Genomic DNA, 16,925 nt, shown 5'->3' with positions numbered 1-16,925 from the left:
TAGTGAGAAAGCAAGATTTCATTTTTGAGGAACTCATCTAGCTTCCAGGAGGATGTTGCAACACAAGTTGCTGCAGTATGTGCTCAGCATTTTTTTGAAATTTGAGGCAGGCAGTGCTCCTTGGACTTGTTTTAGGGGGTGCAGACGCCTCTGGCTTCCTCTGCCTTTTCAAGCTGCACTGAACAGGTGGTTTTTTTTTTGTCACCAGAAGACAGAGGCCTCCGGATGTCCCTGCAAGACCTTCACCTTCTTATTGTTTTAGTGTTTCCTGTGACCATGTTGTTGCCTTCAGTAAAGCAGAAATGAAAACGGGGCTTGCGTGACAAAGAATCATACATTGCAACAGTGAGGTTGCATGGCTTGAAGTTTTGTGCCGGTTTCAACCTCTGGAAGCTGTTTGAGGCTCTCATGGCATGCCGCACCTCCTGCACTGCTGGGGACAAACCTGGTGGGCACGACCTTCCGGGCCAGACCAGCAATACCAGCGCTATTGACTCCCATGGGCAGAGCAGCGCCTGGTCCTTCTGAGCTCACGCCTCAGCTGCTCCCTCCCTACAGTTTGGGAAAAGCTTAGCCTTTATTCGCAAATAGATTGGGCCAACCCTCGGGCTTAAAGTGACTATCCCCTCTTCTTTGCAGGATCTGAAGCAAAGCATATGACAGTATGTTGAAGCTGTGTGGACTTCAGTTTCTGCTCATCGTTCCCTTGGTGAGTTACAGCTTTTCTGGGAGCAAATGGCAAAGGTTGCCTGTGAGCCTCTGAGCTCTGACCCGCGGGGCGTCCCTGTCTGCAGGTCTGGCTGGCAGCGCGTGTAACTCTGGGTGTGGGAGTGCAGCCCCGACACGTGGGTGACCCCATGGCCAAAAGTTAAGAAGATGTGTCAATCATTAGGAAAAAAGAAATTAAAAAACCTAGAAGAAACCAATTTACCTACTTTGCCTCTTGTAGTTCCTCCTTTAGATACTAATTTTTGCAGTAAGTGGATTTCATCCTAGAAAAGATTTAAAAATACTGCAACAAACCACTAAACATTGAAGACATTGGGATCATGTGTATTATAATCCATACCTGTGCTGGCATATTAATTGTATTCTAAGACATGTAATGGCACATAGTTTAAACCATGCATATTAATTTTTTATCCTCATTATTCCATCTATGTGAGTCCCTTTTCTGATGATTTTCTGGAACTGAAATGTATTAATTATGCTATTTTTGGACCTCATCTATTAAAGTAAATAGATTTACTGATGTCTGTGCAGGCTATGGTGGTGGCTTCTACTTTACAATTGAAATGAACAGAAAAGATTAAAAAAAAGAGTAAAAGTCAAGTCTACAAAAAAAATTCCTCAGAATATGGAGACCCCGGGGGTAGGGTTGATGTGCAGTAGCGAGTACCTCCTTTTTCCTTCCCATTTCAGGCATTGCTGCCTATGGCAGTGCCGATCCCCATGACGCCACTCTGCAGTGGTTCCAGCTGTCTTCAGAAGGGATGCCAGCCGGATACAGGCCAAGGAGAAAGCCCTATGTCCCCTCCAGGCCCCTGAGTAGTGATTCATGCTGTAGACATATGTTTGGATATATTTATGGTCCACATAAAGTAATTTTAATCAACAGGAAGAGATAGCTCTTACTTGCTTCAGAGCCTGCACTTTGAACCTGTTGGGTTTTATAGCATCAGCCTTTGTTCCTCTGTGGCGAGGAACATGACCAAGCAAAACCTCTCCACAAAATGGCCCTGGGAAAAACCTCCAGGAGCCAGGTTGTGCCCACCAGTGTGACACGGGAACAGCTGTAGCAGGTCAGATCCAGGGTCCTGCTATCTTGTTCCTGGCAGAGGCCAGCAGTCAGCATTTACCAAAAAATAGTAAAAGGTAGCTGTAAAGTGCTCTTTCCTGCTATGTGTACCTATTAGATGGCTTTTGTAGATATTTTTCTACTGTTGCCAGTGTTCACTAGTATCCCTTCCCCCTCCTTCTCCAGTTCTCGTAATATTCTAGTTTTCCTGTTTGCAAAAAGAGTCACAAACCCTGGTAGGGGAGGAGTGCAGCATCTGCTATTATTGAGCAGAATCTGGCATTATTCAAACAGCACTTGTGACACACACACACACAGAGCAGCCCTTTAGGGTAAATTGCGCTGAACTTAGCTATGCTTTTGTCATAGCCAGAATTAAGTTTTCCCTTGGTATTATGTAAGCCGTGCTTTTCTGTGAGAGGCCGAATAGCTGTCCCAGCGGCACTAGGACCAAATCCAGGGGAAAAGTCATGCAGCAGAGAGCATGCGCTCCCGGAGCCCGACTCCGTGGGGCGATGGACAGGGTGGCAGAGGCACTCCAAATCTATAAAGCAGAATAAAGTCATTTTTACAGTAGAAGAAAGGGAGTTTTACCTGAGCGGCCAAATGATGGAGCCCTAATTCTGGAAGGCAGCTCCACAGCATTGGCAAGACCTCGGTGATGGGGAAAGAAGAGTAGACATTCGGGGGGTTTGGTCTTGCCTTTGGAGGAATGGGTAGATTATCTGAGCTGAAGGCTGAATTGTCTTGTGTGCAAGGCCTGCTCTAGGAAGCTGATTTTTGCTTTGCTTTTTTTTGTTTGAAAGCAAGAACAGCCCTGAAACATTAGGACAGGAGTGTGTCCAGAGGTCTTTGGGCACTAGGGAGGGGGTGCTTATAAAACTCATACAAAGCTCATTAAAAATATACTAGAAAAACCACCATGTGAAGGCATGGCCAGCCATTGGGAAGAAAACAGAGGCCAAGACAGATTTGCGTGGCATTTTTGCTATGAGGTAGAAGCCGAAGATCAGCAGGACATGTTTGCTCTGTCTGTGGTTTGCCCTCATATGCCAATGGTGTGAAGGCACAGGGCCTGAGCAGCTTGCCCAGATCACCAGGGCACTGAGGGTGGTGGGGTAGGGGACCTGGGGAGGTCCACCTTTTTTCCTTACAAAAATGTTTGGATTTACTGAGGAAATTACAAAGGGTGCAGCCCCAATTGCTGCGGCTCCTGGATGGGAGGTGGCTGGTCCTGCTGGGGACACAGGGGTGATCCAGAAATGCTTTTATGAATTTCCTCTTGCTCTCAGCTCTTCAGTGCTTCTGTTTGCTCTGGAAGATAGATCAAATCTCATTTAATTATGTAGTGGGTAGAAAATGGGCAGGGCCCAAATGTTTGTTTTCAAATTAATTAGTAAATAACGCTGCTTTTAAAAATGGATGTCCACTAAAGAACCTGGAACTGTTCCGTACAAACCTGCAAAAGTCTCCTCCATTATACTACAACAAGATAACTTGCAAGAGGCTTAGTGATGGAGAGCAGCTGTTTGTGCGTGGTGACAGCAGGCGTCCCTCAGCTGCTTTCCTCCATCCCTTTCTCTCTCTCTCACAGGTTGTGTGCCAGAATGTGGGGGACCTGAATGTATCTGGGCCTCTGAAGGACATGAATTTCTCTATTCCAGAAGGAGGGGGACTGCGCTTCATTTACCAGGTAATCAAGTGTCTCTCGGTATCCACACCGGTCAATCCCCCCCATATTTGCACACGCTGACCTGACAGGCAGCGTTGCCGTCTGTGCCGGTGGGAAGAACAGTCCCCCAAGAGGACCTGAAATTAACTTTGACTCCCTCTATCTGGGAATTCAAGAGTCCTCATGCAAAAAGCAGAAGGTAACCCCTTCTCTAAAACACATTTTAAGAGGATATCTTAAGACAGGGATTAATAACATCAGCATTCCTAGAGAATGGGTTTCCATGTAACTTGTGTCATCATTTTCCTTCAGCTCTGAGGTTCTCTTCCCAAAGCCATAACCACAGAAGGACAGATCCAGCTCCCAGGCAAATGGAGGATGTGTGTCATTTTTTTTTCCATTCCCGTGCTCAGGCAAAGCCTTATCCCAAGCAGACGTTTGCTTTGGAAAGAAGCAACAGTTGGAATTTCCTGCAGCATTCAGGAAATAATGTGAAAACTTCTCTGTTAAGGATCAGAAAAGATCAGATTTGTTTGAGCAGGCTCGTGGAATATCATTCCCCCAGCCAAGCACACTGTTGGCAATACATTTTAAAAGACACACAAGCATGAAATTATTTCAGTTATGGTGAAAATGCTGATAAAAGGATGATTTTCCCTTTGATTTTTCTCCATTCTAGTTCACATCCAAGCCACCTGCTGTGAGTTTCAGAGTGACTGGTGAAAAAGATAGAATAATTGACATTGGGCAGAAGAATGGCATCCTGTATCTCAATGGGTCTCTGGACTGGGAGACCAAACCAGTGCACAGGCTGCAGGTAAAAACTCAATGAAAAATAGGAAGGGAGGGTTATTCACATTCACTCTTTTTTGGTAAACCTTAAATTAATGGCAAACTATTGACATCTCAAATTCTTTCTTTTGTCTATGTTTACAGACAACTTTTCATTTTTAATATTGAGTTTTGCTGAAAGATGCATGGTTTTATGGTTCTGAAAGACTGTGCACAGGAAAATGCTCCTTAGCATAGGAAGGTTATGTTGAGAAAACAAAAATTACCCTGATGCCAACACCAATCGTTTAATTCTATTAATATGAGGACACTTGACTGGAAGTGAAATCTGGACCCGTGAATGAGATTTGGTTGTTATCCCTGAAGCCTGATAGGGTGAATTCCATGGATAGAATGAGAAAATAAACTATTGTAGTCTATTTAGGAAGATTATAATCTATTTAGTGACTAATGGTGTGAGTAAATGACATTTAGACACAGAAGCACAGACCTAACCTCTGTTTGTTAGGTAACAGCAGAGAGCAGTTTGGCCGATGGCGGAGGCTGTTAGAGGAGAGAGCAGTGTGCTTGTCCTGCTATTACACCTTTTCCCTAAGGATCTCATTGTAAACTCTGTTGGGAGTGGGGCAGCAGGTAGGCGATCTTTGGGTCTCAGTATAGCCTTGTGCTCTTACTCTGTGTCAAAAATGATATTGTCTCTTTCTCTGAGGCACTAGTAACTGGGGAGGAGGTGATCGTGAGAGGATCAGTATCTGAACAGACAAAGTACATGATGGCGTTTTAGCTAGCCTTACCTACCCTTCTAAAGTCTAGCACTTCAGGTTTAATGGTTTTGTGTTCTCAGCTCTAAAGCACCCTTGGATTGGTATTAGAGAGTATGATTTTCTAGCTCCAGAAGTCATTAACCATAAACATGGGAAACCTTTACAGACAAGAAGTGATGACAGAACTGAAAAATGGTACTTGGTTAGGCATAAATAATCATGACTTGATCTATTATGTGCAAACAAAATAAAGTCTGACAGACATAATATATACTTGGTGCTTTAAAGTCAAAGAAGGCTGAAAAGTAAGAAGTCAAATTGTTTGGAACAAGAATGTAATCAGAACTAAGAATTAAATTTTCTTTACAAAACCCTAGATCAGACTATTTTTCTGGTTGATAGTTACAATAGCACATTTGAGTCCCCTATATGGTCGGGTTTTCTCCTTGTTCCTTAGAAAGTACCTATTTCTATTTAAAGAAAAGCATGAGATCTAAACTGTGCAAGAATACAAGTAGTCTGCTGAGACCGAAGTGAGCAATTGCCCTCTGAAAGGTGTCATCAGAAGCAGGAGTAGGTTATTTTGTTTTGTTGGCATTATGTACTGTGGCGATTATTGTCAGAGAGCTACTGTGGTAAATGTGTTCTTGTAGATGGAGCCACCCAGTGATGGCTCTCACCAGATCTGAGTCACAGTAAGAATGACTTGGCAGTTGACATCCTGATGTTCATTTATGTCTTTTCATTTATCTACATGAAAATGTTTCTTTGCTTTTCCTTCTTTTTGTAAATCAAGGTGGAAAGTCTGGATGAAAAGAGAAACAGAGTGGAAGGTCCATTCACTGTTACAATATATGTGGTGGATATCAATGACAACCCACCAGAATTTGACAAGATAAATTACACTGGAATAGTGAGGCAGAACTCCCGCCCAGGTAATCATCATAATAATTAAATATTATCGTTAATAGGAAACTAGGTAGATTAGTTAAACAGGAAGATAAGGTGGGTGCTGTGCCTCAACAACCTAAAAAGAGATCAGTTTTCCTTCCCACAGGATTATACAAAATAAGGATACAAGCATGTATAATGTAACGAAAGGGCAAAGAGGTGACCACTGTGTGGCGTAAAGGGATGAGTGTAATCAGAAATGTTTCATAGTACTTGTTGCTTTGCAAGTATCACTTAACAGGCAAATATTGCTGCCCTCACCATTGCACTGAAAAAACCCTACGTTAGAAGAAGTTTAAAGTTTAAAGGTTGCTAAAGATTACACAGAAAAAGAATGCTAAGAATATATAAGTCTTTGAACATCAGTGAAATAAAATGCCAGTGTAGATATGGGGTATGTGTTTACTGTGACTTACGCTTCTCAGAACGTGGGCTGGTATTTAGGAGAGAGTCTTAGATTATGGATTGCAGTGATCCAGTCCAGAAATCAGGAAAGCATTGAAAAGCAGATCGAGACCCACATCTTGGAAATAAAACTAAGGACTCAGCCAGCTTTTATCACTGTGACTATGGACTCAAGAACAAACTTTTGCTAAAGAATTTGCATATAAAACTCCATGGGGTCAGAAAATCATTCTGCAATATTTTACTGTATTCTTCAACTGCATCCAAGTCAAAAATATTTTGAATGTTGCATTGGTGATAAAAGGGCAAAAACTCACTTATGCTACCATGCATTTCCTTGGATTTTTTTCACTGCATGATTGTTCCTTTAATTGTAACTGTGTCACAGCTGTAGGGCATTTTTCTCAAGCTGCTTTGGGTTGAACTGATTTGTATAAGGACTGCGAAGTAGCCTTAAAGAGAGATGCCAGTGAGCTACATTGCAGATGCAGGCACTCTTGGGTGGTAGGTAGCTCTCTGAGCTGTCACCTTCTTCATCAACTGGTCTTCACACCTATTGTGATCCTACTGAGTAGAGCTGGTGGAGGTGGGACCTGTGGGATGGCACACAGGGAATGTAACCTCCACACACAAGCATGGCTTACCATGAGAGATGCATTTTGAAACAGCAGTAGCTCCCCATAAGCTGCCTTCCTGTCTTGAGAGCTCTGCTCGAATGGACTGTGTGTTGGGGTTTCAGTCTCCTCTTCCCACTCTTTCTTCTCTAATCTGAACAGGCAAGCCCTTCATGTATGTCCACGCCACTGACCGTGATGATCCTACAACTCCCCACGCACAGCTGATGTACAGCATTCTCCATCACTTTCCCAACCCTTATAAAGAAATGCTTTTCCAGATTGATAGTGTAACTGGAGCAATCTCACCGAGTAAGACAGGTATGTAAAAAGAATCTTGTTTGTCAAAAAGCAAGCATGAGTTCTTGGGTGTACCTAGGAATAAAACAACAACACAATTCTGATGTTAAATTCTGAATAAACATAGTCAGTGGGACTTACTCCACTGTGGCCCTGGTTTTGGGGAACTTAGTGTCCCACGAAATTCAAGGGAAGTAGCAGAAATGGAGATCTGAAAGTACCTTGAGAAGAGAGTTAAATCCTTTGGCCCTCAGGACTACTCCGAGTCATATCTTGGGATTAAATGTCTTCCTTGAAATCTAGAAAACCCAAATCAGTAATATGAAAAATGCAGAGAAAACTCAGCCAGCCACATGATCCCAACTAAACTGCAATGATTTAGAAACCCTGTCTCTTATGCTGGCCTGAACAAGTGCCTAACTGGAGTGAGGGCTGTTCAGTGATGCATTTGCACAACGTGAGACCACAGCACAGATTTCTCATATGATTAGGTCACATGATGTTTTGCTGCATCATTCAGAGAAATGGCTTGCTAAGATTTGGGACAGAGGCCCATCTAAGGAGTGAACCTGGAGCAGATGAAGAAGCATGGTGCATATAGGAGGCAGTGGCTAGACGAACTATCTCCACAGCCTTGGCATCATTTCACTGGGGTCTTTGCTCTGCCTCTAGGCTCTTATTACTTAGATCCTCAAAAGCAGGACACCTTCACACTTGTCGTCACCGTGAAAGACATGGCAGGGTTGACAACGAACGCTTTCACCAGCAGCACCGATGTGATCATCACTGTGAAGGAGAGCCTGTGGAAAGCTCCCCCCACCATCCACATCCAAGAAAACTCAACCCAGATCCACCCTGTCAACATCAGCCAGGTAGGGCCTTTGGTCATGTTCCCTGCACCTCTCCTTGGTGCCACAGAGTCATTTTCTCCCAGCTAACTGTGAACATGTCCCCACTGCATTCAGCACCAGGCTCTTCAGAGGGACTTTGGCACGTCCTAGTTATTTTTTATATGGTATCCTTTGGAAATGATCTATATTGCAGGTCTCATTAACTTACTGTTAGTATGAAAGTTAATGGTTTGAAGGTGACTGAGATACAGTCAATACAAACATTAGAGTGACTGGACTTTGCCCTTCAGTTTGGAGAGGCTGTTAGTACTGCCTGTGTATGAGAATATCTCATGGATAGGGGAAAGATCTGGAGAATTTTGTCACAGTGTAATCACTGGAAGAAAAAGGGTGCTTTACAAGGCTATTTGGCACAAGATAAAAGGTAAAGCTCTTGAGACACCCTAAGGGAGTTCCCAGACAGACGTGTGGGAGTTGGGTGCCTCTGTGGAGGTGCTGCTCTTCTCTTCCCGTGGGTTTCTTTGAGCACTTCCAGCCTCACTCTAACACCATGGGCCCTCCAGGCTTTGGGCAAACCAAGAGCTAATGTGTGGAACGTTATTTTAAGGTTAGCTTCTTCCATCCCCAGAAGAGCCTGGCAGGGGACCAGCTCCACTGCAACCCTGGTATGGGCAGTCCCCTGCACTCAGGGGCATCTGCTGTGACCAGTCCTGTGTGACACAGCACACCTGATACATCAAAAGTACCTAGGAAGGACTGAAATGCCCTCCTTCAGCATCCTGCATTCCCATACTATTCCTCTTTTCACAGTGCAAATGCAAAATATTTTGCTGATAACTGCAGACCAATAGCAATGTATACATCAGTAAATATTAACTAACAGGCTAGCAGCCTTTCAGAAATGTTTGACTTTGAAAAATGCCTTGGCACTGACACCCCCAATGTCGTCATCCCTTGGACATGGATTCCTCGGATCCTGTTTGCAAGAGTAACTGCCTGGGTGCAATTCCCACCAGCCTCAGCGACAGCCCGAGGAAGTCCAGAGTGAAAACAGGTGGAAGGAAAACCAATATGCAACGGTGCTCCCATTCTTGGGTCACTTGTATATAAATTTCACGTGGCAGCCAATGACATGGTGATTCTGCCGAGGGGAAAATGAAATGTAGTTGCTGCTACAGAATATAAAACATAAACAGCAATGCTGACTCCTTCGTTAATTTGGCAGTCTGTTTACTGCATTTCATTTTAAATCTGAAGCACCCCACTAAAGATCCCTCATCACAGACTTTGATGCATGTAAAGAGCATGCGCACACATACGCGCAGATAGGTACTGGATATCTGTTTTGTTGTTCCACGTCTCTGAATTAGATAAACCAAACCAACAGGCAGAAACAGACAGTGTGAGGAGATGGAACAAATTAGTGTCAAGACATTCAAATACATATAATGCTTTCTTCTCATGTATCACTCTTTATCTCCACATCCCAAAACGCTTCCATAAAAAGACATGTGTCATAGCCCATCTGGACAGCTGGAGAAACTGAGGTAAAGTGGCTTCACCGCAACAATTCAGAGAGCAGAGGTGGATTATCAGTCTGGTTTTCTACAGCTCGTCCCAAGAGCCTGCCAAGCTGTTAATTTTCTGGTTTATGAAGCTAACAGGAACGCAGTCTTTTCTGTTTGTGGTCCAGAAATGATCCCTGTTAAAACTCAGTCTACAATTCTGACTTCCTATTATTTTTGTGGTTTTAGGTGCAGTCAAATGAGCCAGATGTAATTTATGACCTTTTTGAAAGAGAAAAGCTGCCCAGGCTCCCATTTTCCATCGATCAGAAGGGGGTTATTTATGTGACCGAACCGTTGGACAGGGAAGAAAAGGATAGCGTAAGTAAACACATAAAACCTCACCAATGGGAGAGACCATAGCAGGAAGGTGATTATTGCTGTGGGAGTAAATACAAGAAAGCTCACTACAAAGGACAGAGGAGAAAAAAAGAAATAAAAGCTTTTTTTCTTCCTGTTTCTTTTTGGGAATGACTTGATAGATACGAAAACACGTTCATCTACTACACTGTAAACAGCCTTCAGTTTGGTACCCTACAACATTTCTCCAGGGGTCTGGCAGTAGCAATCACACAGCCTGTGTATAATGTACAACATGGGCCAACCATGGCAGGATTGTAGGTGCATGAGGAAGAGGTAGGCAGTGGCATTTGTGGAGGGCAGGAGATTTGGGTGTTTCAGATCTACTCCATCTCCCAGGGGCCTCAGGGATCTCTCCACAGCAGAAGCAGAGTTTGACTTGCAGTTGCAACTGTAAAGTTACCCTAAAGTTCCCCATATGGGATTCTTTTAGAGAGAAAACCCTCTGCCCCCTTTTGTTCTTGGAGGAAATTTGGGCACAGAATAAGGCAGAGATCAGATGTACTGGAGGAATCCTATCTCTGTGTGTGACAGATGAATTTGCAAAGTGACAAAAATGAGACATGCCTGCTTTCCTTGAATTTTTTGCGAGAGCAAGTTCACAGTGCAGTGAAGTATTCAGGATTTTTAAATTCTTCTGAGAACTCAGATCTCAGGCACTAAAGGGTGATGGAAGAGTTCTGAATTAAACAGAGTGAAAATACTGAACAAACATATGAGGGGGTATTTAATTTGAATGGAACGCTCCCATAGCTACACATTTAAATGCAAAATATTGTCACAGTGGACATTCAACACATCTAATCTCAACATTCTTATTGCAGTATACTTTCTTTGTGGTCACAAAAGATAGCAAGGGAGACCTGGTGGACAAGCCTCTGCAGGTCCGTGTTGTCGTGGAAGACATTAATGACAATCCCCCTGTGTGCCAGCAGGAACTCACTGTAATTGAAGTTCAAGAAAATGAAGGTGCAGGTAAGAAAACAGCTTCTACTAATTTGTACACATCATTCTGGTCCTGTAATTGTTTCCAGCTGGGTGCAAATAAAGCTAGAAGTTCTGATCCCAAAATGTAAAATGTAGCTCTTCCAGAGAAATGTTTTCCTGTGCAAATAGCCCTGTTGTTTTCACTTCAGTAATTCATGTGGAAAGGATTTCAATAACCTGAGAAGGGAAGACCCAAGACCCCTACTTAAAAAATGCTGTGCAATTTGAAATATAAAATCGCATTTTCCCACAACCACAGTTTTGGACAACTGCTTAGAAAAACACCCCTTTTATCACTAATACAAGAAATACTGCTCTAGAAGTGGCATGAGCCCATTTTCCCTCATCCAGATGCTCCTTCAGCATAATGCCCTTGACTTCAATGGACCATTACTGAAATCTGTCCCTAAGTCTTCACACCAGTTATTTGGTTTCAAGGTTGAAGCATTTGTTGTTACGGTCACTTCTGATCAAAACACGTACCCCAGTCCTTTTGGATTGCCCCAAGCCCAAAGCAGCTGGTTGGGGTGCTAAATGAAAACCGCCCAGAAGTCAAACAATTGTGTCCATTGTAGTGTTTTCCCGCTCAGTTGTATTTTTATTGCCCCTTAACATTTTGCATTGGTATCACTGTTGTCAGCGTGTACCTCTGTGGAGGAACAGGACCACTGCATTTTCTGACCCACTCTGGTCTCTCCTCTGCCACAGGCAGTACCATCGGCACCCTGAAAGCTACAGACATGGATGAGGTGGGCACCCTTAACTCTCGTCTGCAGTTCAAAATCAAAAGTCAGGTTCCTGCTCTTCCTTCAAGTAAACCGTTCTTCATTCAGCAAGACACTGGGGTTTTGCAGTTAACCAGCCAATTGTTAAACAAGCGCATTGCATCCAACTATTCCTTGAAGGTGCTGGTGACAGATGCAGGTACGTAACGCCTGCTGTTTTACATCGGAATAATTTTGTTCACACTGGCATCCCCCATGCTGAGTGTCCAAGGGATGAGAGGAGACCTGGAAAATTCACTGGACAGGCAGCAGCACTGAGAGCTGGCTTGCTCTGGTGTGGTACTGCTGCCTTCTCGAGATGCAGGGATGTTAATCATGATTCATAACGCAAGTATGGAAGGAAACCAGCTCTAGGGCAGAGCGTGAATAAACTGGGAAGCTTGTTAGTAAGTACTCCAGTATGAGATTTCCTTCCACAGGGGGGCAAAATTGAAGAGATCATGATTGTGGTTTTCCCCAAAAATCTTTCAAACAGACACTTAAAAAAAAATCAAGAAATGAAACACAGCTACTCAGAAAGTCTAGATAATGTATTTTAAAAGAGCTGAAAATCATCTTCAGAAAGAATCCTGTCCATTATGTAAGCTCCCAGGAGTCCTTTGTGGTTCACTGGATGGAAAGGAAATCAAACTCCATACTAAAGCTTAAAGCTTTGTGCTGGAGTCCTTAGAGTCAGGCAAATCTTGTGGATGAAGGAACTGGCATGTAAAGAAAACAGTGTGACATGTCTGCAAATGATGATATGAAAACCCTGCAGAGAGAGAAGCTGGTGATTTGTTTTGGATGCTCATCTGAATTCCATCCAAACAGTTTTGTTTAGAATATTCCTTCATTTTCAGCACATGAAACACGTCCGTAAAACACTAAAATCCAGCTACATATGAATAGCACATGACCAGTAGAGTATGCTTTTAAAATCAGAAACCCCCATTGCTATGGGTGTCCCTGCTCAGGTAGTGCTTAGATCTACATAGATCTGAAGTTTAAGTCTGGCTGTAATGAAAATGAGGGCGCTGCCTGATGGTCCACCAAGAGGAGAAGGTAGCACAACAACTTGGGGTTACATTTTGACATGCAAAAGTGATATTGAGAAAGCTAACACAATTCATAGCTATCACTGTCCTGGTAAAGGGATATGGTTAAAAAAACGTGAGGGAAATGAAGTGAAACAGGATGGGACAATGCTGAAGCAATTGGGAAGGTGAACAGTAAGACAGAGAGTGAGGTTGTCACTGACTAAGAGATACTGGAGATCAAGTGCTTCTTAGAACAGCTGGACTTTGCTTGGACTGGGCAATTTGGCAGCGCTCACTTTTGCTCGCAGTGAACCCTTTTGGAGGAAAGCTATTTTTGGCAGAAAGGTTGCTGTGACGTTGCTTGTTCTCTCTCCATGCAGTATTCCAAACAATCTGTGATGTGCAAGTACATGTCATCGACATCAATGATAAGATTCCCATCTTTGAAAAATCAGATGTGAGTATTTTTAACACCATGTTTGATGTCCCAATAACTTTTGACAAATGTTTGAGCATATGTTCAATGTCTATAGAATGTCCATGGGAAACCAACCATTTACAGACAAGTAACAAGAGCAATCCACCAGTGAGAACAGAGGCAAGGTATTGCTGCAAAGCCTGCGTATAAGCTCTGTCTAGACAATGAACAGTGGGACCGATTCATAGTTAATTCTGAAATATAAGGTAATTTTCTCAGTGGAAAGCTATGTGCACAGAAAGAAATTATTCTATTAGAGAAGAAAGAAATTATTCTATTAGAGAAGTTTATTCCAGAAATGTAAGTTCTGAAGGGAAAGGAAAAGAAAAGGCTTTAAAATTAATTAAAAGAGCTAAATGGAAAAAAGCTAACATCTCCCAAGTTCCCTTCCAAACACAGTATTAATGTAAATGTAATGTCATGTAATGTAAAAGCCAGAAGGTGAGTGGAAATCAAAGTCTCTATTTGCTTTAATCAGAACCAGTGGTCCAGTGATCCATGCCCAAATGCATACCTGCTGGCCCTTGGTTCCGGAATGGGTGTCAGGCTTTTGCTGCTTCCTCTGGTGGAGGTGCTGGCATCTGGCAGAGAGACCTGCAGACCTTCCATGACTTCTGCCTGCTGGCTCAAGCCTCCCTGCAGACACTAGAGTGGCTGTAGTGTCTACATTTTAGGTGCTTAAGCCCCTACCATACTTGTAGGCAACATGGGTGGTGGGCTCAGGAGAGCTGTCTGGCCCATCAGGTGTAGGTGTCCTCTTGGGGAAGCTGTGTTGGTTCTCGGGCTTTGCTGACTACTTTGCCCAGTTCTCTGTTGATAACGTGAGCTTAGACACATGTGGACTAGGTGCCTACATAGCAGGTTGTTGGCTTTCTCACCTCAATGTCTCAGTCTGGGACTTGGTCTCAAGATGAGACTGCTGGGTTAGGGCACACAGCAAACAGTAAATGGAGCTGGGCTGCTAATGTGGCAATGGCCTATGGTACATGGAGCACTTAAATATTTAACAGTCAGTGGCTAGGGTGCTTACTGGGTACGGAGGAGCTGTACAGTCCCTGTTGCTGTGAGCATTGCACGAGCGTGGAGTGGTTTTGACAGAGTAGGTAAAGGTCTGGGGCTGTTGCTATACTAGTAGCTTACCAGCTGACAGATCCCATCACCTTTAGCAAATGTATGGCTAAAAAGGGTGATATAGCAACTTTGAAGAGGCTCTAGTGCCCATCTTGCAGCCCTGGGTTCCCCTAGGCAGCGAGGTAGCTCACCTGTACTGCTGCAAGGCATTTCTCTAATGCTTTTGTACACCTCTAACCTGGTTATGTCTCTGCTGTGAAGTACAGCCACTGCTTCCCTCCCTCACACAGCTGCTGAGGGTTAAAATACATCCTTGCTTGTGGGTCGTGAGCTTGTTGCAGCACTCAGGATTTTATCCGCAGATGGTGCTCGGTGTGTCATGTTTCAACGACCTCTCTCTCCTCAGTATCACAGTGTGACTGTTGCAGAAAATCTCCCAGTAGGAACAGTGATATCAGAAATTCAAGCTACCGACGGAGACGAGCCTGCCACAGGGAGCTCCTACATCATTTACCAAGTGAAGGAAGGAGATCCAAACAAGACGTTCACCATAGTGACAGATCCTGAAACAAACCGAGGGTTTGTCAAGATTAACAAGGTAAATAGATGGGTTTATTCTTCTCCTCTCTCTATATATAAAAATATATAAATTATATCACATATACATTTGTCATAAACAGTAACTGCCCTGGTGATGGTTTGTGGGGCGGAGTTTGCCTGGTGGTAGGGTAAGGAGACCCTAAGCATGGTGCAGACTGCAGGAGGCCCCACACTGTGCAGTCCTCAGGCACAGCTATCCTCCTGCCTTTGTTGTCCCTTACCCACTCACCACCATCACCAGCAGCTACCTCCGCTGGCTCTGCTGCTGGGCCCTTCTCCAGCAGAGCAGGCTCTGGCCAATGAAGCAGGTCTTTATACACCATAAAGAAAAAAATGTCATTATTTGACTGATTTTGCAGCAGCGTTTCTGGAAAAGAGAAAGCCAGCTAAATGCTTCCATGGGCTGTGGTCATGGTGGTGGGCTGTCACGGGCCAGATCCTCCTCCCTGCTGGTGCTCTGGGCCATTGGTGGCTTTTGCAATGGGAGATGCAAGTGAGACCAGCATGTCTCAATGTCAGGATGGAGAGGCAAAAGCCAAGGTCAGCACATGCATGTTACAGTGGGTGATACATCCCATATGTTGAATGCTGGAGGTGGGAACGTAAGGAACACTTTCTGCTACATCCATGAATCTCAATAGCAAAAGAACTCTCCCTTTGAAATTAGCCTTCTCAAAGGCGCTTGAACAAAGGGTCCGGGAAATCTATCACTCATTTTCCAAGGGGTGACATGTTGTTTGCACCCAGTTCACCTGCTGCCAACCAGGCCAAGGGCAGGCAGATGCAGCATTTGGTGGACCGTCTTCAGGCTCAACCTCAGCATCATTTTTTCCCAAGGAGGCAATTGTGAGAAACTCTGTGGTGTAACAAACCTCGCATGGCTTTTGTCACACGGAGGTCACCCGAGACCATCTCGTACAGAGCTATAAATACTATTGCAGTAAACAGGATATAGTTATTAAACTTAGCCAGGCAGGTGGCAACTTTATTAGGAAATGCAGTTGCTGAGGAGGCCTCCAAACGGGCATATGGTTTCATTTAAATTGGCTGTTACCAGTGTCATTTTCCTCCTGACAGCTCTCACTTATTTCATCTGTATCTGGGATACAATCTCCTCCTTGAGAAGAGGGGCACTTTGTGGTTTCCCATGGGAGCTCCCCACAGCATCAGGGCCATGGCTTAAAGCACCTTTTTCTTCTAATTTATGCAGGCTCTTGATTTTGAAGCAGCTTCAGTGTACAACCTGGTGATCAATGCCACAAACCCCGAACCGCTGGTGCCAGGCGTGCAATACAACTCAAGCTCCCTTACCTTGCTTCAAGTTCTTGTAACAGATGTGGAAGAACCACCTGTTTTCCTCAAGACAGTTTACAATGGAGAAGTGTCTGAAGATGTTTCTGTAAATACCCTGGTCATGACAGTGAAGGCCTATGATCCTGAGGGGGATACTGTACGGTAAACAAGAGTGACCATGATTTATTTATTGAATTTTGCATTTAGAAAATTGCCCTAAAAGATGTACAAGGAAAACACGCCCAATACTTGGCATGCAGGAAAAGACTTTTTTACAGAAGTCTCATCTCCTAGTAGAAGGTGGAGGTGGGGTGGGGTGGTGGTCAGTGACCCACCTGCAGCAGACTGCTGAGCAGTGCTTTTCTAACCAGCTTTCTCTCTGTGCTGTGACAAGTATCAGCCAGTGGGGGCCTTGAACCAGGAAAGTAAAAGGGAAGAAGGCCAATATACGTACCAGAAAAAAGGGAGAGCTGGTCTGAGAATAACAGGGTTTCCATATCCATAACGCCTTTAACAAATGAATAACGCATACTGCATACCCTTAGGAGCCAGTAGGCCAGTAGTTGCTTTTCATGTTGCACAGGAAACCACACAGGGTTTTATTTTCTTTCCACCAAAACACA

At 43.9% G+C, this 16,925-nt stretch overlaps 1 protein-coding gene across 1 annotated transcript in view; it reads left to right on the top strand.

Annotated features, from left to right (window-relative positions):
- The first annotated feature begins 498 nt into the window (after window positions 1–498).
- The window catches only part of CDH17 (cadherin 17), a 29,587-nt gene continuing 13,160 nt past the window's right edge, over window positions 499–16,925 (top strand). The window contains exons 1-12 of the mRNA XM_009638339.2: window positions 499–709; window positions 3,393–3,491; window positions 4,150–4,287; window positions 5,823–5,961; window positions 7,159–7,317; window positions 7,969–8,168; window positions 9,902–10,033; window positions 10,897–11,047; window positions 11,768–11,983; window positions 13,241–13,317; window positions 14,816–15,007; window positions 16,220–16,464. Of these exons, the coding sequence (XP_009636634.1) occupies window positions 665–709; window positions 3,393–3,491; window positions 4,150–4,287; window positions 5,823–5,961; window positions 7,159–7,317; window positions 7,969–8,168; window positions 9,902–10,033; window positions 10,897–11,047; window positions 11,768–11,983; window positions 13,241–13,317; window positions 14,816–15,007; window positions 16,220–16,464 (1,793 nt within the window). The 5' untranslated portion in view covers window positions 499–664. The remainder of the gene's footprint in view (window positions 710–3,392; window positions 3,492–4,149; window positions 4,288–5,822; window positions 5,962–7,158; window positions 7,318–7,968; window positions 8,169–9,901; window positions 10,034–10,896; window positions 11,048–11,767; window positions 11,984–13,240; window positions 13,318–14,815; window positions 15,008–16,219; window positions 16,465–16,925) is intronic.

The sequence above is a fragment of the Egretta garzetta genome, unplaced genomic scaffold, assembly GCF_000687185.1.
Source record: "Egretta garzetta isolate BGI_Z169 unplaced genomic scaffold, ASM68718v1 scaffold154, whole genome shotgun sequence".
Lineage (NCBI taxonomy): Eukaryota > Metazoa > Chordata > Aves > Pelecaniformes > Ardeidae > Egretta > Egretta garzetta.
Note: the sequence above shows the minus strand (reverse complement) of the source record. Positions and strands in the feature narration are given on the sequence as shown.